Source organism: Terrapene carolina, unplaced genomic scaffold (genome assembly GCF_002925995.2).
Source record: "Terrapene carolina triunguis isolate 2854851 unplaced genomic scaffold, T_m_triunguis-2.0 Scaffold55, whole genome shotgun sequence".
NCBI lineage: Eukaryota > Metazoa > Chordata > Testudines > Emydidae > Terrapene > Terrapene triunguis.
Genome location: NW_020664406.1, coordinates 121,931 through 145,332, shown reverse-complemented (window position 1 = coordinate 145,332; position 23,402 = coordinate 121,931). Strand labels below are relative to the sequence as shown.

Sequence of the window (23,402 nt, the reverse complement as noted above, 5' to 3'; positions counted from 1 at the left end):
TCAATGTTTGGAAATATACACACAAACTCAAGAAACACGATAACATGTGAAAGAGTTTGTTTCACGCCATGCATATCCTCAGTTTAATGAAATAGATGAAGATCATAGTGGAAGTTCAGAATCAGAAGTTGTTAATTTTTGAGAGAGAGAGAGATTCTGATTAGAAAAGTCACAAGAAAAAAACATGAGCTATGGTAGCATTTCCAAGAGTAAATTGATAACTTAACTGTTTAAGTTATACTTATTTATATGATGGCTAAATTTGCCTACAAATATGACACACTATATATAATGATCATGCACTATTAAAGAGTCTAATGTTCACTATAAAATCTGGATATATATCCATATTTACTGCAGGTCCTTAATGTTGTACTGTGTTAACTACACTATAATGAATATGTATAAATTAGGGCTGTCAATTAATCGCAGTTAACTCATGCGATTAACTCAAAAAAAATTAATTGCAATTAATCGTACTGTTAAGCAGCAGAATATCAATTGAAATTTATTAAAATGTGTGGATGTTTTTCTACATTTTCAAATATATCAATTTCAATTACAACACAGAATACAAAGTGTACAATGCTCACTTTATATTATTTTTATTACAAATATTTGCACTGTAAAAATGATAAAATAAATAGTATTTTTCAATTCACCTCATACAAGTACTGGAGTGCAATCTCTTTATCATGAAAATGCAAGTTACAAATGTAGGTTTTTTTGTTACATAACTGCACTCAAAAACAAACCAATGTAAAACTTTAGAGCCTACAAGTCCACTCAGTCCTACTTCTTGTTCAGCCAATCCCTAAGAGAAACAAATTTGTTTAAATTTACGGGAGATAATGCTGCCCACTTCTCAATTACAATGTCACCTGAAAGTGAGACCAGGCATTCGCATGGCACTGTTGTAGCTGACGTCGCAAGATATTTACGTGCCAGATGTGCTAAAGATTCATATGCCTCTTCATGCTTCGGCCACTCTTCCAGAGTACATACTTCCTGCTGATGACACATGCGTTAATTAAATTTGTGACTGAACAACTTGGGAGAGAATTGTATGTGCCCTGCTGTTTTACCTGCATTCTGCCATATATTTCATGTTATAGCAGTCTCAGATGGTGACCCAGCACACGTTGTTCGTTTTAAGAACACTTTCACTGCAAATTTGACAAAATGCAAAGAAGATACCAATGTGAAATTTTTAAGATAGTTACAGCACTCGACCCAAGATTTAAGAATCTGAAGTGCCTGCCAAAATCTAATCAGGACGAGGTGTGGAGCATGCTTTCAGAAATCTTAAAAAAGCAAGACTGATGCGGAAAGTACAGAACCCGAACCACGAAAAAAGAAAATCAACCTTCTGCTGGTGGCATCTGGGTCAGATGATGAAAGTGAACATGTGTTGGTCCGCACTGCTTTGGACTGTTACCAAGCAGAACCCATCATCAGCATGAACGCATGTCCTCTGGAACGGTGGTTGAAGCATCAAGGGATGTCTGGATCTTTAGCACATCTGCCATGTAAATACCTTGGGGCACTGGCTACAACAGTGCCATGCAAACACCCGTTCTCGGTTTCAGGTGACATTGTAAACAATAAGCAGGCAGCATTATCTTCTGCAAATGTAAAAAACTTGTTTATCTGAGCGATTGGCTGAACAAGAAGTAGGACTGAGTGGACTTGTAAGCTCTAAAGTTTATTTTTGAATGCAGGGTATTTTTGTACATAATTCTACATTTGTAAGTTCAGCTTTCACGATAAAGAGATTACACTACAGTACTTGTATGAGGTGAATTGAAAAATACTATTTTTGTTTTTTTACAGTGCAAATATTTGTAATAAAAAATAAAGTGAGCACTATATACTTTGTATTGTGTTGTAAATGAAATCAATATATCTGAAAATGTAGAAAGCATCCAAAAATATTTAAATGGTATCCTATTATTAACAGCGCAATTAATCACAATCAATTTTAATCATGCAATTCATCATGATTAAATTTTTTAATCATTTGACAACCCTAATATAAATATGTTCATTTTTAGCACTTTTTCTCTAGAAACATGAGTTTCTTTTGTATCTGCTTTATAACATCAGATCTCAATTTACATACTATTTCTGAGTCCTACGGATAACCTTCCTTTTTGTGTACAAGTCAACAATGTTGATGCTTTCTATTTTCAATATTTTAATTCCTCCTCCCCCATATTTTAGAGAGATGTCAACAGGCAAAAAATACACAAATATCTCAGCGTGCAGCTCCATCTCTATTACTATGAATATTTGTCATTATTCAAATACAAAGAATTTATACTTATTTACTTCATAAATGTAACTAGCAGTAATCTCTATGTGCTAATTAAATTATACATAATACATTTCTCACTCTTAAAGAAGCAAAGTTTCATTTTGATAAGCAAGTAACTACTGCAGATATTTCAATTTTTTCCAAAATTTCTGTTTTTCAACCGCCCTCCCCGTATGTTTTTTTTCTATGCCTTCAAAACATCTGGAAATTTTATATCTCTAGTCTCAGCCACACAAACCATATGCTTGGTTAGGACCACGGCTTACCATATCTGAGCATCAGCTGGAACATTGTTAGTGCTCTGATAAAAAGTTTGCAGTTATTGGGGCAAGGAGAGACTGAATCTAGGCATTTCAACCACAGCTGAAGAGTTCAAAGACAGTTATCTTTGCCAGAAAAACAAGTGATAGTTTAATCTGGCAACTACACTGCAATAGGCTTTCTAGTAATCTAAACTACAATTTGATTAGTTGCTGTTTGTGTTAAAAACAATTTAATATTAGGAAAGAGATGGTTTAATACTTTGTTACAGCTTTGCAGAACCAGGCAATTTAAATTTGCAAGTCAGTCTTTAACATACACACTATTTTTAATACCAATTTGTTCAAAAACTATGGGTGAAATTTTCAAAAGCAGCTCAGCATTGCTCTAACTCTGCTCCCACTGAAGCCAATAGAAGTTTTACCATTGGTTTCCAACGGAAGCAGAAGTAGACCAAAACTGAGAGCTTTTGCACAGAAACTTAGTTAAATTTTTTTTTAAGTGTCTAGAACACATCAAACCAAAAAACAAACAACTAAGGGAGACAGACTGATTCAGCAGAGCATAGTTCTGAAGGCCCTGGGCATAGTATCCATTAAGCCTCTGGCACCAAAGTATACGAAGGAATAGGAAAAACTAAAATGTAAACACACTTTCCAGAATAAATGGAAACCCAAATGTCCATGGATTTCATGTCAGAAAGATGAAATGATCTGTGTAATTTGGAGAAAAGCTGAAAAGCTTTTGATAAGGGCATGCCCCCTATGAGAAGTGTAAAGTCTTCAGAATGGATCCCAGATATGTATATGACTGTTCTACTGATCATTTGAAATGTACAGAAGTGTGTCACTTTGTCCTCAAGAAGCTATTACTAGATTGCTCCATAAAATGCTAAAAGATCTATAAATTAGCAATGTGGTGTACTGTCACTTACAGTGTCACTAAATATGATTTCATTTTCAGAAATATTGAAATATTTTGCAACTTGAAGGAAAAACATGGCCTTAATCTTGAATCATATTGCATTAACATCCAAAACATTGCCTAACTAACTACTGAAAAAATATGTTGGGCCTCAAAAAGCATGAGATTTTGAAATAATGTTGGATTGTGTTTAATTATCTTTTGTTTTTTTGAGCTTTTTCATGCTTTTCCCCACAACCACAACGGCAAGAAAAATATGTATTTATTTATTAAAGTAGAGAGTCTCAAATAATAACCTGACTCCAGGGCCTGGGGTTTTAAGAAAAACACAAACTACTGTGAGACTTATAATAAAATTTCAAAACTTGGTAACAATGCATCCACGTAGGAAGAAAGTTTATATAAGCAACCGCAAAGTCTCTTAGGGAAGTGTCTCAGAAATGTATATTAAAAGCTAGGTTTATTACTCCGCTGAATGAGCCACTGAAAAAATCCGCAGCTGAGCAATTCTGGTTATGTCAGGTTTTACAGAATAGGAAAAGTTATACTCTCTTTAGTGACCCGGTGAACTTGGGAACTCGGACATCTCAAGATATCACATAAGGCATAAAAGCAGCTTTACAAGTTGTGGAGATAAGGACAAGAAGAGTTTGAATCAAAATTGAAATAACAACATGAATTTAAACTATGTAGTGGAGACTATGGGCTTTCAAACGACATGTAGGTCATAGTTAGACAAGATATGTTTCTTTTTGTGCACAGCACCAACCACAACCTTCAGCTTTATATTCTGGTCTAATAAAAGATTATCTATAGCTTAAACAATTGAAAAATAAAATTTGAAAATGGGATTCAAAATAAACTCTAAGTCATAAAAACGTGACAGTAACTTCAAACTGTCTCTGGTGAGTTTAAGGTAATTACCAGATATTTTGGAGGAATCGACCAAGTGTTCAGGATTGATCTTCAGGCCAGAGGTCTGAAGGCTGTCATCAGTTTAGAAGACATTAAGTCAGAGGCTGACGCAGATCAAATATGGATCATTCTTAAGGTGCTCAAGACATGCACAAGTTTTGGGCACATGTATTTCAGCATGGACTCAACCACCATTCCAACTGAAGTCTCTCTTATTTTTAAAAGAGAAATCTCTTGTTTGATACTTTGCAAAACCTAGGAAGTGCTATGCTGGACTTGCAGCAATGAAAAACAAGTCTGTCCCATATGTCAGGAAGCTTAACTCTAGGATGGTACATTTGACAGAATAAACATTTCTGGGGTTTTAAAGGCAAAGCTGCATTAAGTAAATCAATCAGTCAATCAGATGTATCATCTTGAAACTGCTTTTGAATATATGTATGCCAGATTCACTAGGCTGTAGCAACCACCACTCACATGGTTTTAACCTTTGGCTCAACATGATGACCTAACGGTCAAAAAGAATTGGCCCATTGTGGAAATGTAAATGTATATATTGACAACCTGCTATTTCATTAGGTATTGTGCAAAGAAGAGGAGGAGAGTGTCCAAGATGTTGGTTTTATCTGAAATGACACCTGATTACCATCAAATCCACAACAAATTACAATGCATATGCATGTTTAATTAAAAGCTTTTAACTATCAGACCACCTGCCTTTCAGAATACACTGTTCTTGGTAGAAATATTGTTTTTGTTGTCCTGTAGCAAAGCAGTAATAGAGCATGGATAATCTGCAATGAATTTAATAAAAACAAGCTCCCCTATCTCCCCCCACAAGAAAGTACTCCAGTACTTGACGTAGATACTAGTGAAGTGTCCTCTTACTCTGTACACTGCCCAGCTCAATGTGGCCCCAATCTTGGTTGACCTTTAAGTGCTACCATAAAAATAAATAAATAAATAAATAAATCAATAATAGATGGTTTACACCCTTGCCAGGCTATTCTCTACTACCTTGGTGTGGGACCAAGAACAAAATATTCATTTACATAATCACAAAGAGCACTCAACAGAAGGGACTAGACTAGTGCTATTCTGTATGAACAGATCTACATTTCAAGTCAGACGGATATTGTCCATAATATTATTTGAAGTACTAGGATATTTATTTGGAATTAAAATGCATTATTATACAGTCTCACTTCTGACTCTCAGTCTAATATGCTTCTCCTCAGCCAGTGTGAATTTATATTAAAGTGAGGCTAAAACTTAATATATAAGACCTAGTGCCTGACACACTAAAAACAAGAGAATAATAATGAGTAACCCGGGACAGTAGACCAAAGCAAAACAAGCAGAATGCAAAGAATGCTACTGACATTAGACAATAACAGCAGCAACAATATTTAATTTACTTCTGAATGAAACCACAGCATGAAAATTTGACAAATGGGTTTTCTTGTAAGACAACCAAATTTGAAAGTTTGGCTGCCCATGGACAAGTAGGCAGAACATTGCCCCTTCCAGTATATGTTTTTAAGCTCTTAACTGTATAATTCCATCCCAAAATTGGATTGATGAATAAAAACTATTGAAAATGCAGGACCTTAGAATGAATGTGTCATGTCAAACACATCTGTTGCATTACTAGCGTGCTGTGAAAATACGCACAACGTACTTGGATAGCTTCAGACTGTCCAACAGGAAGGAACATTTATATGGCAGGCAAACATCAGTTGTTAGTTTCCCAAGACCCCAGACTGAGTCAGAACTGAATGACTATGTAGTGGTTTCTTTTGTTTTGGAGAAACTGGATTAAGCAGTAGTAATACCACACCATAAGTTTCCTGACACTGGGCCAAATGGTGGGTTGTGGCTGTGTCCATGCCAAATCAAGGCTGGGGAGAGCAAAGGAGGGCATGATGTGGTCTGCAAACCACACTTTGCACTCACCTGAGATTGGAATCATTCTGCTCTGGGCCTGTCACTAGGTGCAAGTTAAAGTAGCCTAAATGCTGCTCTAACTTGTTCAGCAACCAAGGATCCATTATAGACAACAGGGTTCACCAGGGCACAGAGATGCCCTGGCCACGCCCACTTTCCCTTGGCCACACCCTGATTTAGCCATGGGAGAAGGGGGAATTATGCCACCCAAGGATCCCTCTACTCTAGTGGGTTCTTCCAAGGGCTAATTAAACCAGTTTTTCAGCAGAATTGCACTAGATGAGCTGTGCAAAGCTGCCCTACTCAGTGTCATAATCTCAAACTATAACTTATTTTAGAATTTTTCAACATATCCAAAAGGCAGGAAGAAAGATAACTGGTAATGTGACTGTCACACACTTGAAAATTCAGGTAATTTAGTAAATGCAAATGTGTATGTCTCTAATCTGTACTTAACTAAAAAGAAATCTTGCAGTGTAAAGATTCTAAAGAGTTCATTTTAAAATATATATTAGATTACTATCTGTCCAGAATCTTTTATGGCGGTATGTGGTCTGTCAAAGGCAATACGATGAAAGGAACAGTAGCCCTGTTTGGAATGCTACTTTCTAGGTTACCATTAGTATTATGGGAAATAAACCAGCTACATAACTGATGCTGACAAATGGGTCAAGTTGAGGTGAGCCTTGTTCCCCTCAGTTCAGTTTACAGCCTCCTTTCACTGACAAAGCAAACTTCCTGTTGAACATCTCCTCTATAGTAAAGTTACTGTCAAACTGTCAGCCAAGCTAACGGACAAAGAGACATGGGGATCTGATAAGGCATTCTTATTTTCCAGGAAATTAAACCAAATAACAATATGTCTGGCCTACTTGACCTCTTATTTTCTTAGTAAACACTTTCCAAATTGCACAATGTAAGAAGCATCTTTTGGTACAACTCTTTATGTTTTTCACTTATTTATTTTTTGTAAAGATACATTGAAATTGATGTAAAGATTTCATCAGTTTTGACAGTCTACTTAATAAATCTGGGTCCAATCTTTCAAGCCCTTACTAACAGGAGCAGCCACACATAAATCTGTGAATAACTGTAGGCAAGATCCGGCCCTTTATCTTAAAAAAAAAATTGTTAAAAATGTAAGCTTAAAAATGTACAAACATATTTGTTCTTCCACTTTACAGTTAAATGAAAATACAAAACACCTGGGGTCAGGTGACATAGCATTCTATTTCTCAATAAAATTTTACTATGAAATGTGGTGATTTCTTAATACTGTAGATTTCACAACAAATTAAGGAGTTCAAGAAAACGAAGCAAAAATGACTATTGATTAGGAAAAACCAATTTAAGAGGAAAGATTAAAAAGAACTAGAAGTAGGTTGCTTTGTTAAACAGAAAAAAGGTGGACATGGTAATAGTTCACAAATAATTGAGAGGAGTAAACAAAGAGTGGAAAAAAATTGTTTGGGGATAATATAGCGGTATTGGGATAAAACTGATAGGGAAAATGTAGGCTATCATGGAATGCCTCCTGTGGGGAGGCTATTCCACAATCTAATGGATTTCCTGTCAGGAAGTGGAGGAAATTCAATAAACACAGGACATTTAGACTGTATTGGCAGGAGAGATGGACTAGATGTGATCTAAGATGTATTTTCTCTCTCTAGTTCATGTGATACTTTGACAGCTGTATAGTTTAACAGCTATTTAGTGAAGCAGTTTGCAGAATCAAGCTTATATTCTTTATTAAGGATTATGTTGAAGCCACATTTCAGCTTTAAAATATCAGCTGTCTCTGATGTAGCTCAGTTTAAAAACAAAAAGACGTGTCTAGAATTTAAATGAGGAAAAATATTACATGGAAATTCCACTGTACTTGCATGGGAAGACATCACCAGCATTATAACTCCCTATGCAAATTAATACTGTATAACCTACAACATCAACAAATAATAATAAACTCCTACATTTAAGTGTAATGGGGCTTTGTAATTGAATATAAACAACTCTGATGAAGAGATTGGGTTGAAATGTTCCATGCCAGGTCTCTGACTCAGGCTGAATGTTTTTGGAAACTTTCAGCCAAAAGTTTCAGCCATTTCTGAGAATGAGGCTAGAGAAAAATAAATTGTTTTGCCCATGTTAAAAAATTCTGGTAACCTTCTCTTTGAGAAACTCAAGAGCCCCCATGCTTTGGTGCAGGAACTTGAAATTTGGTCAAAGGGCAGCCTGTCACAGATGTGCCTTTTGCCATCCCTGTTAAATCCACCCATCATTGGGCCAAGTTATACGCCTTTGAAAATTTTGCAATTTGTACATGCTCATAAATACATGCTAGAATTTAATAGCTAAAATTTCCATTCTTGGCATGCTCCTGCTCAGGCCAGCAGGGGGCTGAGCAGGATTATCCCTGCAATTGCAACTTTGGGATGCTGCAGGCTGTTTTGGATTCTGGTCAAGAAATGGAATTGAAAGCAGGGAGAGTCTCTCTCCTGAACTCTGAATGCCCTCCCCTACTGATGCCAACGTGGTGTATAGGGAGTTGCCTGATTTGAATGCAGGGAGACAAGAGCCAAACCTACCAGGAGTAGAGTGGGACAAGGAGTGTGATAAGGAGACTGGAACTGGAAGCTGATCGGGGTGGGAGAGTAAGACTGGGTATTGGGATGGGGGTAGACTGGTACTGACTGGACAATGAAACTGGGACCCCGGTTGGAGGAAGGAGAAAGATGAAGGCAAAACAGATCTGATGAGAAACCAGGATGCGGGGGAAGAACTGGGAGTGGCTGCATAAAGAGACTGGGTCAAGGAACAGCAGCAGAATGGTGACAGACTAGATGAGGAGCCAATGGGGACGGGAAACATGGGGAGGGAGGGTGACTGAACGCTGGGGAAAGGGAATAGACTATAACTAATGCCGGATGGAATTTTTCAGCCAAATCTTTTAGTGAAAAATGTAGATTTGGTGTCACAAATAGTCTGCAGACTTGTGTCAGTTTTACCAAATTGTTTAACTTGGGGAAGGAGGGGACAAAGACTAAAAACATTTTAAAAAATTGTTTTGACATTTTTTAAACAAAATGTTTTGATTTTTTTGGTTCAAAACAACTTTGTTTCAAAATTTCATTTTTTTAAATCAAACGTTTACATATAGTCAAAATCAAAATGAAATTATTTTGTCAAAATGAAATGTTTTGTTCTGCCCTAAGTGAAATTTATTTTAGATTGTTCGAAAATGCCAGCAAATCAAAAACTAGTTATTCCCATAGCTCTAATTGTGTCCTCCCCAAGAATTAGTTTTAGAAATCAAATACAAAACGCCCTCCAATTCTAATGCTACAGGTCTGAATGCAAGGAGGAGATTCAAAGCCTTAAAGATGCTAATTTTCAGCAGCATCAGCATCAGGGTCATTCTTCTCCTCTCAATGATTTTTTTTTTTATTCACTGTTTACACTGGCACAAACTACAAGTCTGTTTCCTTTTGAATGCTCATTAGGGGTCTCTGGGAGGAAGACTCAAACCACGTCACTGATCATAGGCACAAAGTGACACCAAGATCTACAGTACTCTTCTTTCAATTCATAGTGCTTATAATACAAAAGCAGCTGCACTAAGACTTTTTTTTAGATGGGGGGATATGCCCCTAAAATGAACAGAAATGAAAGCACAGAATTAGTTCAGCTAAAACACTCTGAATGAGGCTACTGGAAAGCTGCAGAATACCAGCTGAAAAATGCAGAAAGGTATTATGCTAGCAACTATTTTTGTATTCAAGCAGACACTTTTTTAAATGAAATAAATGGTGCTTTGCAATTTTCCTTTTGTTTGGCTAATATTTGTAAAATTAACTCTAAAAAAAACTTGTAGTTTGGCTGGCTCTCTGGCCTCTTAATCTCTTATGAGGCTGGTCTTACAGAGCATGGATTCACAAGGAAGGGACAAGAGAAACAACTGCAGACGAGTTTTTTGGTCTTACTGAAAAGACACACACTTTATAATAATGCATTGCAAATCCCCACCCAGCCTTCATAAGTCAGAGAAAAGAGAATTCCCAAAATAATCTTCCAAGAAGTCACATGCAGAGTTACCACATATCCATTAGGACTACCTTTTTGTTGTTATTGTTGGAAAAGTGTGTTATGAACTGTAGTGGAGTATATTTTGATATTATATTATCTCTACAGCAAAAAGAATTTGGGTGTAATCATAGGAATTTAAAGTCAAATTTTCACATTAACTCATAGATTTAGGATTATTTATAAATTAGGATTTCAGATTTGCCCAGGTGATTTCGGATTACTGAAAAAAAATAAAACATGATCTATCAGCATTTTTCATGTAAGAAAATGTCTGTTACAGACGTTGGAAGTAACAAGCCCTCTAAAATGACATTTCAGCATATTCTTTCCTATTCCACTTTTGTCTGCAACTATTAAACATCTATGGCAGTTACTAGATCTATAAACACAGTAACAGACTATAAATGTTCCACAAGCACAGTATCACATTTCTGTGATGCACTTCCTAAAGAGAACGAGATCCCTCCCCACCTCTAAAAGCTATTGAAAGCTTTAACCGTGGTCATTAGAACCACTGCAAAGGTAACTAGAACCTGACCAGCAGTACTAGGATCCTTTAAAATGATAGTAGTCACCCTACTCTATTTTTCTCCACTTAGTTACATCACTCAAACCTGCCACCAAAAGATTTTGTCTCATCAGAATTTCTCGTCTCTTATTAAAATAGCCTTAGGCCAAGATTTTCTACTGAACAGTGATTTAGGAGTGCTCAGATTTGCATGCTCATCTTGCAACACCTTAAAGGGCCCTTACTTTTCGGCGGGTGGATGGGCTCAATGAAAATAATGCCTCTCTATCAAATTGGTCGCCCCAAAATTGAGAGACTAGAATTATTTTTGAAATTCTTGGCCTGATTTCTCAAGTCAGAACTTACTGTACACTGGTAACCATTTCAATCTAAATTCAGGATGAGACATCACAGCACCAAGACTATTTTCCTAAAGTCTGAAATTTATCTTCTTTCTGTCAGCTCTGGTTTAGTATGTTTTTCTTGCTCTTCTGGATTTCATTAGATTATTTCATACTGTGGATTATGCAATCTTCCTGGAATATCTTTGATACCTAGCAGGTTTTTTGGTGCCCATCTTTCACTGATTAGTACATCTAGCTGGCCAGTCCTATCTTGCAACCTTGATCATTTGGAATTTTAGGTTAGTCATAATCTATTTTCCTTCTTCATACTTTTTTACTTTGAAATGAGTAAATTAAAATAGATTTTCTATACGAATATTTGATTTTTCTTTTATATTGCTGATGATCATTAATCAATTTACCTGACAGGGCATCTTGTGCTTCAAAAAAAGTGCTGAGACCTCCTTTCACATATGCTAGACTCCCCTCATTTTTCTTGTTTGCCTGCTTCTTCAGATTCATGACTGCCATTTTGAGCTGATCAAAACTGAAATTAAGCAAAGAAGAAACACTGTCGTTGATACAATGAAAAGGGATTGATACAATAAAAGTCATGTATTAAAATTTAGCACACAGGACATGGTAATTTACAGTATTTTATCATATCACAGAGTATTAGACAAGGGAGAGATTTATTAGGTTATCTACTACATATTCCTGCCAACGAAGAATTGTTCTTCATGTTACATTTCTAGAGTTCTGAACAATCTAGTTTTCCCAAATGAGGGGCTTCCATCACTTCTCTTAGAAGAGATTTTCCACTACGTAGGTTTCGCAGTCAGGAAGTCTTGCCTGATACTGATCCTAAGTTTTCCCTTTCTAAATTTCACCCTATTGCTCCAAGCTATATCCACTTGCACTGTACCATCCTACATAATTACCTGCTTTTACCTCTTTTCTTCTGTGTACACTTAGCCAAACAATGTACATTTAACTCTTTTAAACTTAATCCCATTCACTTTTGTTTTTAATTTCCAAAGTCACTCAAAATTTACCAACATCTTCTTGATAATGAGGTCCCGAACTAAATGCAATTTTGCATCAAAGCCTTTGAGAAAAACACATTCCTGTTCCATTCCTTTATGCTTTTGCACATGCAGCCTACTGGGTTTTTTGCTACTATACTGCATTGCATATTCATGTCTAACTAGTTGTCCAGTGTCACTCCTATACTAGATATATTTCCATATTACTGCTCCTCAGTACTCCTAGATTTTTTATCCGTTTTTGCTTTAGTGAAATTTTTAAATTGGAAATTTAGTTTCAACTAGCTTTGATTATTTTCAAAGTAATAATATCTGTAATTCATGATTAACCACTACACATATACTATTTGTTTCTTGTATTCAGGGACAAGTTATCACAAGTTAGCTTACTTAATTAGCCACCATTAGTAAGCATGGAAATACCAATTATAATTAGAAAAAAGTGTGATTTTTCAAAGCTATTTCAAAAAATTTTAAACAATGACTGCTCAAGAAGACAGTGAGGGATGGAAATTAAAAAATCCACCAATGTGGATACACCTAACACAATAGTACCAAAAACTGTCAGTTTAAAAGCATTAGTAAAAGATTTGTTGAAAGAACAAACTAAAAACTAACTAATTTGAGCTCAGTCAGTCAGAAAGTGATCCCCACCTGCTGCGAGACAGGAAAGCACTGGTGCACTGTGCAAAGGCATTTCCCTTTATACAGGGATGATGTCACAATGTTTTGCTTTATTTCCCGTTTCCATTTGCTGGTCGGAAATCATATTACTCACTGTCTGAAATGGCCTATTTGGGTGTACAATACGAACTTCTTACTAGCAGCACTTTCAGACTGCTGGGCTCAACAAAATCAGCACTGCTCTCTTTTAACTAATGTTTCCCTGTTAGCTGATAAATTAATATGAAGTCTGAAGAGTTTGTTTATACTTGTTATAATGTTCTGTCAGGAAAATAATTTTAGGGTGAAAAAAATCTGAATTTCCTTCAAGGAAAAAACATACATGAGCTAACCAAAACATCAAAGTTCCACACATTCAGGGTTCCTGCTACCTGGGGTTAAATAAAGGGTAGGGACATTAAGGATATGCTGCGCTCTTCTGAAAAAACAACAACACAACAGCACAAGTAAGGTACGTGGGGGCCAAAATAATGCCACCTAGTAGTTATACAGTGCTTTTCATCAATACATTTTAAAGCATTTTACAAAATGGGATGAGTATTCTCTCCACTTTAGCAATGAAGAAACTGAGGTACAGAGAGGACAAAGCTAAAATTTTGAAAAACCTTAAATGACATAGCAAGTTACATCCCACTGACTTTCAGTGGGACTTAATCGTCACTTTGGCATTTTTGAAAATTTTACCCTAACTAGCTTGCCCAAGGTTACACAACAAAGTAGTAGCAAAGTTAGGAACAGGTGTCAGGAGTCCCAAATCCCAACCTTGTGCCCCACCATTTCTATGTCAATGAAAGCCTACTCAGTGGAATCTTTTTACATTTTTCTTTCAGTATTAGCTCATGGCATGGATCTGTCCTTGATTATGTCTATCCTTCTTAATTAACTCTTAAGTCTTCTAGTTCTCATTTATGTACTTGTTCTATCAAACACACCCCATAACTTCCTAGTACTGAATATCTGAAACTCTGATGTTCTGCTCCACCTGGGTAACGTCTTCTTCGTCCCATGTTTTTGAAATTTCTAGCCTTGGGAAAATAGTTAAAGATCCAGCAGATTCAGAATTATCCTTAATCCACAACTTTGTCTGTTAATCTATAATCACCTCTGAATCATCATCAAATCATATCTATCATTCAAGTCTTCCTTGCTGTTACTAGTCTGAAAAAATATTTGCATCTTTGCCACTTTAAATTTTCAGTTTTCCTTCACTTTGCCCTACCCTTGTTCCTTGTTTATACTTATGATGAGTTGGTTCAGCAAACATGCAAACAGAAAGTGCTTTCCATTTAAAAATAAATCAATACAAAATAAAGGTGCACTCTGCCCCCATTGCATTGGCTTGAACAGAAATACCTATGAATTATGGCTTCAGCCCAGAGCAGTGGACCCAATGCAAAAAACAGCTTAATGAGATAAGCAAATAAAGAAAGCTATACAACAATAATTTGTACTTCACAAGAACGGTTTTGTAGAAAGTTGTGACAAATTATTTTCCAAAGACAGATTCCATGCCTTGAGTTAATATGGGCAGAAAAATGTAACAACATGCCATTTTAATATGAGGCTTCACACATGAATGCATCACTAGGCACTGATCCAACACAACAATGTGAAACCGTTAAGAAAGTAAGTCTATGTCAAGCTACGTTGTTGTCTATGTAGTTATTTATGTTTTCAACTCATGGCCAGCAGCATCTTCTCAACAGCCACAATTTCAGTATTTTATTCATCGACATACTGTTTTATTGGAGAGCTGATTGTGGAATTATTCTGTTGCTTACATTCCAGTTAAATCCTGGTAAACCAAAAGATAGATTCCTGGTCCTGTTAACAGTTCCTGAATGGTAACCACAAAGATCTATTTTAGGGCTCAAGTCTGCAATCTTTACAATGAGTGGTCCCACTGAGTTACTATTCACTGTAAGTAAAGATGCCAGAATCAGGCTCATAGAGCTTAGACAACTAATGAAAAGTCATTTTAGTAATTTTTCCTCCCAACTACTTTTATTTCAAATACACTCTTCTTCTTACACATGTATTGGAACATACTGTTCCCTTGCTATTGGAGCAGCTCTTTTGTCTTATAATTAGAGATCTTTCAGTCATAGTTTCAATTCAGGAGTAAATGAAAAGTATTCTATGCCCATCTAAACAACTGTGTGCTTTTCATTTAAAGTGGTCATAGCCTTCTTGGATCCTGGTAAACTGAACACGTTCTACCACTAAAATGCAAGAGAAAATTACTACACCAAATGAAGTCTTTATTTCAATACCCGGTTTCAAGCTAATATCATTACAAGAATATTAAAATTCACATTTTTTTAAACAGTGCTCCATCCTCCATTAAATCTACTGTAGTCAAAAATTGCAGAATTGTGCATGTTCAGTTGCTTATGCAAAAGTGTATGTACATAATGTATCCATGTAACTACCACGATCCCATGCCTGACCAAAATTCTATTGAAATCAGGAAAATGTTTCCATTAATTTCAATGGGCTTTGAATTAGGCGGCTATGAGAGCAAGTTCTGTGTACACAATTCTGAAGGTTTGCACACAAGCAAAAGCTAGAAGTTGCTCTTCCTAAGCATTATGATGGAGTCATTGGCAAAAATTTCCAAAACTTCACCCCATGAATCTCACTGGAGGGTCCTACCTTTTTCTATTACCGCATTTCACATGCCTGCTGATTAAAAGCCTTACTGTTTTGTACTGCGTGTCTGTACATTGCCTACCACAATGGGGCCCAAATCGGACTAGGGCCTCTGGACATTACTGCAGTACAAACATTTCTTCCACTACTACCACCATTGATATCTATGATGCTCAGTAACAATACAAATACTGTCGGATGTTTTAAAAACATTGTTATTGTCCACAAACCTTGTTGTTGAATGGTTTTCTATCAAATACCATGCAGCGGAGAAGTTTTCACTAGTGAAATCGGCACTCATCCCAGGAAACAGTGCCTCCAAATCCTTCTGGGGAAATCTGCCTCTGAAAAAGGCAAATAATTTATAAAGTAAAGTGTTTACTGCCAAAAGGTTATAAGAAAAATTACCACATAAAACAACAGCTCATGTTCCATTCTTCAAATCATGACACTAAGTAGTAACAGAATAAAAACACAGAACTGTAACAACCTAACAAAATAAATCTGGTACTAATGGTTCTAGGGTAAACCCAACACATCTAGGAAAGAGGCAATTGAAATTAAAATGGTACATTATTTTTGGATTTTACTAATGTACATGGGAGTAGTAGATTAAAATGGTGCTACACACAACAGCTGCAATTCTAACAGTAAATAGTATCACCATGAACATTCTTTACAACTAAAGGTGTTACTTCCTTTTTTAACTTTAAAATATCTGAATACTATAATTTGCATTTAGAAATCTATGTACATTTGTTGATGCAAATATTTTTTTTCTTGAAAAAGAATGCATACATCAATTTATACGGCCTTTAAAATATTTATGTTTAGTAAAAGGATTACTCAAATTAAATGAAGACTGTGTGATATGAAGGCAGGCAGAAACTCATCTTCTTATTTCAAACTCTCTCATAATGCAATAAAACGTACAAAATGAATACTTATCAACTAACCCCCAGAAAAGTGAGAGCAAAGCTCACCTTTTGCTGTAAGTCTTTGAAGCCCTTTATTTTTTTCAATATCAGTACTTAGATAATACAGTGACTGGTGGTCCCTAAGGGCCTGATCCAACTCCCAATGTCTCTCTCTCACGCCTTGTGTGTCCCCAGTATGTATAAACACACAGTGTAGATATGTATACATGAATGAGTATATACTGCAGATATTCAATCTCATGTTACTTCACGTAGAAAAATAAAGTAGAAAAAAACTTTTTATACTCATTTTAAAATAAATTAAGACTTTTGCTTATACTCACAAAAGTATGGAAAATTCATACGTAATGTTAAAACCTTCAACGGGTAATAAGCACCATGAGACTAAACTGTGTAGCATTAAAAATGGTGAAAGTTGTGAAATTACACTGATCTTTTTAACCCCCAAAAGTGAATTTCTAGACTTGAAGTTTGCACCAGAATCTAACATACTTTAAATGTGGGTAGTGGATAGATTTCCCTTTGTATGTGTAAAATAATGTCTTTTGAATTTCATAAAAATCTTTCCATTTCATCCACCATCCACATTTGTTAGAAGTGCTCCATTTACTTGATCTTATCTGTATGCAAAACATTTTAATTCATTTATTTTCATTTACAAAACAGGGCCAGACTGTCACAAGTTTCAGCCTAAAGGGAACACAGACTCACAAAGTTATGAACCAATGGGAAAAATAAGTTTCAATATGTCTGATTGGTAGTATAAAAATAATCTGAATTCATGGGTGTGTTGTCTAATGCACAATTTATTTATTTTTTAAAAACACAGAAAGTAGAAGGTTAGAAAGAAACTTCCCTTATATTCAGGTTATTTCATTTGAGGGGCTTTTTGTTTGTTTAATTTTTAGGGAGGAGGTTAACCTTCCTTTGAAGCATCTGGTACTGGCCACTGTAAAATATAGTATATTGTCCTAGAAAGACCGCAGACCTGATATTACGATTCCCACATTCGTATGAAAAATCGGGAACACTGAGTATCTTTCAAGTTGGCTTAATCTATTAAGAGGTGAATCCTGGACTCTATGTCAACCCAAGTAAAGGAGATTGGTGCAGAGGGATGGAATACTCTTTGTAGGCAGCCAATGAAACAGTAGCAAAATGGCTCCACAACAGCGTTAGGCTACAGTAGCCAAGTAACTATTGCAACTCATCTCCTTCCCCCTGCTCAGTGCATATTTACATCATTTATTCTAAAATCAAATAACTTTAAAATCAAACCCATTTTTCTCCCATTCATAAAAGACATGTTCACAATTTGTCAAAAATTCCCAAATCAAAAAAAAAAAAAAATCACCACTCCCAGTTCTCTACTCACAGCTGCATCCAACCATCAGAAACTAATTCAAACTCTGCCAAAAAAATTTAAAAACTGTTGTCGAAAAATGAAGTAATAAATGCAGACACAGACCCTGAAATAAAATCCTCTCTGAGGCATATGACCTAGACAAACTGCTATTAGACTGTGCAACACACACTACAAACAAAAAACAAACTTGCAGGACCTTGCACTTAAAATTAAACTGGCAAGACCAAAAGGAAAATGAAGAAGACACTGAACATACATATTTAATATCTTCTCCAACAGCCTGCTGTATCAACAGCCATGTCACTGGAAATGAAAATTACAATGAGAAAGGTATTTTAAAAACAAACTATTGGTAAACATATTTCAAAGAGGCAAGAGGACTACAAAACCTGCTTCCAGGATGAACTGTTCTAACACATATATTTTAAAAATATGCTGAAAGGCAAAATGCAGATTAAAATGAACTAGTGAATCCAAGATAGGTATTTTTAAAAGAGTTGAGAATTGCAAAGAAACGAAGTTATCTTTACTCCACCACACTTTACATCTTGAGGATTATTAGCACCAGGAGTTGCAAAGGACACCACCCTTTTGCCCAGAAAATTTTTGCCAGTGGCACCCTCTACTGAATTAAAACAACTAGGATTGTCTAAATTATTTGTTATTATTTAAGTGGTGTGGGGGAGAGAGACAACATGAGAAATGGAAAGAAGGGGGGGGGGGAAACGTGTGAGAAATAGAGATTGCATACAACATGGTCCAAATTAGTTTTCTCTACCTTTGGTGAAAGAATTATGTGGAGTACAAAAATCCATATGTGCATGCAGTGAGACTCATTACAGTACTGATAGGATTATGGATTTTGTGGATGCTAATTGTACTGACTGGGAAATGCTGATGGTCAGGTGTACTTGACAGTAGCTCAGTGTTATAAGTCTTCAAATAGGAAGGACACTCCAGGATAAGAATTTTTACAGTGGGATTATCACTGAGTGCCTATTAACCAACAAAATGTATAGGATCATTATAATACAATATAGTGCTCACAAACTACATAAATGTACAGCCCTTGTGGTCAAACAATAATCTAGCTAAAGATTCATCTTTCAATGGCCAAGAAAAAGAGTCAAACTAGACATTCAAGTACTGTATCATCTCTTAATGCATGCATTTAACAACACATAGGGAAAACAGGATTTATTCATGTGCATCAAAATAGATGCACACCTTCTGAGAGTGTATCAGAGACAGATATCTGACTAAAAATGAACCAAAAAAACCTCTGAGAGACAATACTTATTACTGCAAAATATTACCAACATCTCCCTTTATATCATGCACAAAACCAAACAAACATAAATACTGCTAATATAACTCTTAGCATTTATTTCAATGTACTGTACTCCCTCCAGTTAGTCTGTTCAGGCTTAAAAAAAACAAGTCCCGCAAATTGGTTTGTACACACAATAATCAAAGAGCCTGAAGAAACTTTAAAAGTTAGTTGCATTTTAGTTTATTTTAGTGTGACATTTGGCCACTTTCAAAAATTCTAGAGGATTTTTTGTTTGAAATGTTTATTTACTTATTTCGGATTATAAATTAGATACATACATAGACAACACCACACAAATATGGATAAGACATAGACACTACATATAACAGAACCACAGAAACAAATGGACGATGCATAGTAGATTAACAATTTTTGCATATTAAAATAAGACTACATCATGGAGTACTTTGTCCACTAATATTATTAAGTAGAGTTTAATACATCATAGTAGCATGTTTTTCAAAATATTTTATATCTTTGTAATGAGCAGAGTGCCATAGTAACGTCTAACAAAGCTTTTTTGGGGAAATGGAGTAACCAAGTTTGTAGATTAGTGAAGAAGTGAGAATTAGTAACACTCCCGTCTTCATGACTTGCTATGATAGAAAAACTGACAATCCAAATAGAACTCAGGAGAATCAAATAGAAGGGCGTCTTATCAAAGTGAGAGTATATCTGATCTTTAAAAATGTCTGGATAGAAGTATCCAAGAAACTGGCTCTGCAAACATTCTGTGTATGTTTTCATTACATTCCACTGACAAACTGGTTTCTAAGGACTTGCTTACTACCTCAAAACACTCTGGCCAGGGAACAGGAGCTACCTCTACTGGGAACGGGATATTTCTTTCTTTCCTAAGTGAGGAAAGTAGCGGTGATGACAGCAGCACATTGTGTGGGGAACATCACATAGGAACATAAAGTGAGATCATGCTGGCACCATATGAAAGCGTCAAACACCATTATGCATCTTATTTACCATTAAATCTATATAAAAAGAGAGACAGTGAGAAATAACTTCAAATGCTTTGGTCATTGGGCAGCTATAATGATATAATTAACATCCACACACCATTGTAGAGGAGATCACTAGGATTGGGCCTGTTGGACTTTGTCATTATAGAAGATGATGGGAGGCGGGTCAACCTTCTTTGATGACCCACAACTTTGATATCTATCAAGGGGGAGAAAATCAGATTTTGTTATCAAGGCTCTTTATTCCTATTGAAAAACCTAATTTGGTATTACAGCCTTGTTACCTTTTGAAAATAGTCTTTTTTTTTTTTTTCCCCCTTCAACAGTGGTTGGACTACTTGGGTTGAAGTGTTTTAAAAATAAAACCATTACAATTTCACACAGTTTATATTCAAATCTTAACTACAACAAAAGTTAGACTTGGATTTGAGCCATCATCTATACCCCACTTCCCTCAAGTGTGCTGGAAGCAAGCTCCTAACTTCTCATAGTGCTGTACAGGTCCTTGCTCCCTGTTAAAATGTATATTCATACATTCAAGATTGAAAATATGTCAAATACAGTTAATGTCATTTATGCCGCATCTGCCAAGCAATCCCAATGTTATTGCATACTGCAAGAACAATGTCCACCTAATTTTATTCTAATTTCATGTACCTAGGCCCATACAAACTCTTCTTGCAAATTCTGTTACCAAGTTTGTGCATGCACAGACACACAGACTATTATTATTTATAATAACCACAGAAGTCAATCAAGATCAGACTAGGCTCTTGGTAAATATAACAAGTAACTGTCACTGCCTCTAACTTAAACAAAGACACAACAAATAAGTGGAACAACAATAGGTGGCAATGCGTACTAATGAACATAGCTAGTCTATTTATACAACTTAATGCTTCTTTGTCATTTTTAGGGGGTTTATTATAAAGATATTTTTTACAAAGTATTAGCTATCCAGTCGTAGATTTTTCAGTGTACATAACAATATAAACCCATTTAGAGACTAAAATCAGGCCCGAAAACTGGATACAGTCACCAAAAGGTAACTTGAACTAGATTCCAGAGGACTTTATAGGTCAAGAGGAGCAACTTAAAATAAACACAGATTCTGAATGTCAACCAGCATAAACAAGCTAAAACTAGAGTTATTGTATGAGCTTGCTCTGTCTGGTATCAGTCAGACTCCTAGAAGCAGGATTTTGTACCAGCTGTACTCTGTTAATCGTGCATGCAGAGAGACGAGCAAAAAGGACATTGGAGTAGACTAAACAGGACAAATCCAAAGTGTTAACAAGGACCTCTGCAATAGCAGGAGAGAGGCAATGACTCACTCTGGCAAAATTTGACATAGTGATGGTCCCAGCAGAGACAAGATATTGAAATGTCAGAACAGCTTCTAATCATAGGAGAATGCTGTTAAGAGAGACTCAGTGGAAGACTGTAAGAAAAGTAGGTTGCTAAAACTGATGGCTCAATATCACAAAGTGTAACTAAAATGTTACAATATTTTTACAGCATAATAATACATGGCCATTTATATAGCACTTTTCATCTGTAGATCTCATAACTTGTATAACTGAATGCAGCAGTTTACAAAACCGACAGTAGAAAAATTTAAACTTCCATTGTCTATCTGCTGCTGTAAATTTCAATTAGCCAAGTTCAATGTTGGAAGTTATCCACTGAAACAGTCTTCTCTCATATCACAATAGAAAACTGACATACTCCATTAGGTGGCAGTGTAAGATCAGTCTGTTACATCTTCCCGGTTGAAAAGTTTCAGAAGCTGGCCGTGGGAAGATGCAAGTATCTGTATTGAGTGGGTGGATGCAGAGCTAATGTGGAATGTACTTAGCATGTCAACAATTGCTTTCATGTACGAGACTGATCCACAGTGACAACCCATGCAGCATGCAAAACAACAAACATTATTCCAAGAGAATTTCTAACCAAACTAGATACCGTTAGGTCTGATTGCAGTTGCTGCTTTGCAGTTGCATTCATTTTCATGGTCTGGAAAAGGTTACAAGGAAAAAACTGTAGTACACACTACCTTGTTCGGCTGTTTTGACTAGGTATATCTATTGATATAGCAAGTAATCATTCAAAACAAGTTGTCTGTAGGTCTGAATTTCATTAACGTTTCTCCCATTGTTATCATGAAGTAGATATTGCAAATTCTTTTCTTTTTCTGTTTTAAAATTCTAGGTATTAAATCATTAACCTACCAATCTGTTCTTGTACAAATTTTAAATAGTAAAATCAAACATACTTCACCACCATCCCTTATTAATTAGTATTTTTATGTTACTTTTCCCTGTTTTCCAGCTCTAGGTCACTACTTGGTACCTCTTCTTCTGCTGGGTTTCTGGCTGCATTTCAATAATATCATAGCCAGCAACACACCTTGGAAAAAAATCAAATCTACTTTAAATTTCAAGCCACCAAATAAAAGTAGAAGACACTGTTAACTCAATTTCTGTTGAATTCTTGCTTTACCTTTACAAGCTGATGGCTACACTACAAAGCTAGAATTCAACAAGCAGACTCAATATTTTGAACAAACCACAAAGCCTGGTAAAGAAAACACACTAGCGTTGCACTTGAGTTCCAAAGCTGGGTAACAAAGCCTCTTCTAATTTGTACCTGCTTTTATGTTTGAAGTTATAAAAAAAGACCTGACAATGGCAGAGAAGAAATCATCTTAGGAATGTATATTTGTTTGTAAATATTGAATCAGCATAATAAAGTCACATCTGTAAATTTTTATCACCAAGTCCTGGTCTCCTTGCAAAATGAACTTAATATTTTTTAGGCACTTAGTTGCATTTTTATAACTACTAAGGCACCATGTGTACAAAAACAGCAGTTACGACTTTAAAAATATGAAGGACCTAACAGTCAAAGACTGCCAATAAATACCGATTATTAAACTTGCAGGTTGAAAGATGACAGCTTGCATGCTGGGTACACCCATAAAATATTTATTAAATCCTGACTCATGCAAAAGCAGCAACTCTCACTTTCTTTTTTGCATTCAGACAGACTGGTCATGAAGACATTAAACTCCTACTTACATGTACATTTCATGTATGTACACTACTGCT

At 35.8% G+C, this 23,402-nt stretch overlaps 1 protein-coding gene across 1 annotated transcript in view; it reads right to left on the bottom strand.

Moving 5' to 3' along the window:
- Positions 1-23,402, bottom strand: part of LOC112107510 (exocyst complex component 2) — a 208,695-nt gene that overhangs the window by 148,068 nt on the left and 37,225 nt on the right. Inside the window, exons 5-6 of the mRNA XM_026658728.1 lie at positions 15,912-16,025; positions 11,722-11,846 (exon numbers count right to left, since the gene is read on the bottom strand). Of these exons, the coding sequence (XP_026514513.1) occupies positions 11,722-11,846; positions 15,912-16,025 (239 nt within the window). The remainder of the gene's footprint in view (positions 1-11,721; positions 11,847-15,911; positions 16,026-23,402) is intronic.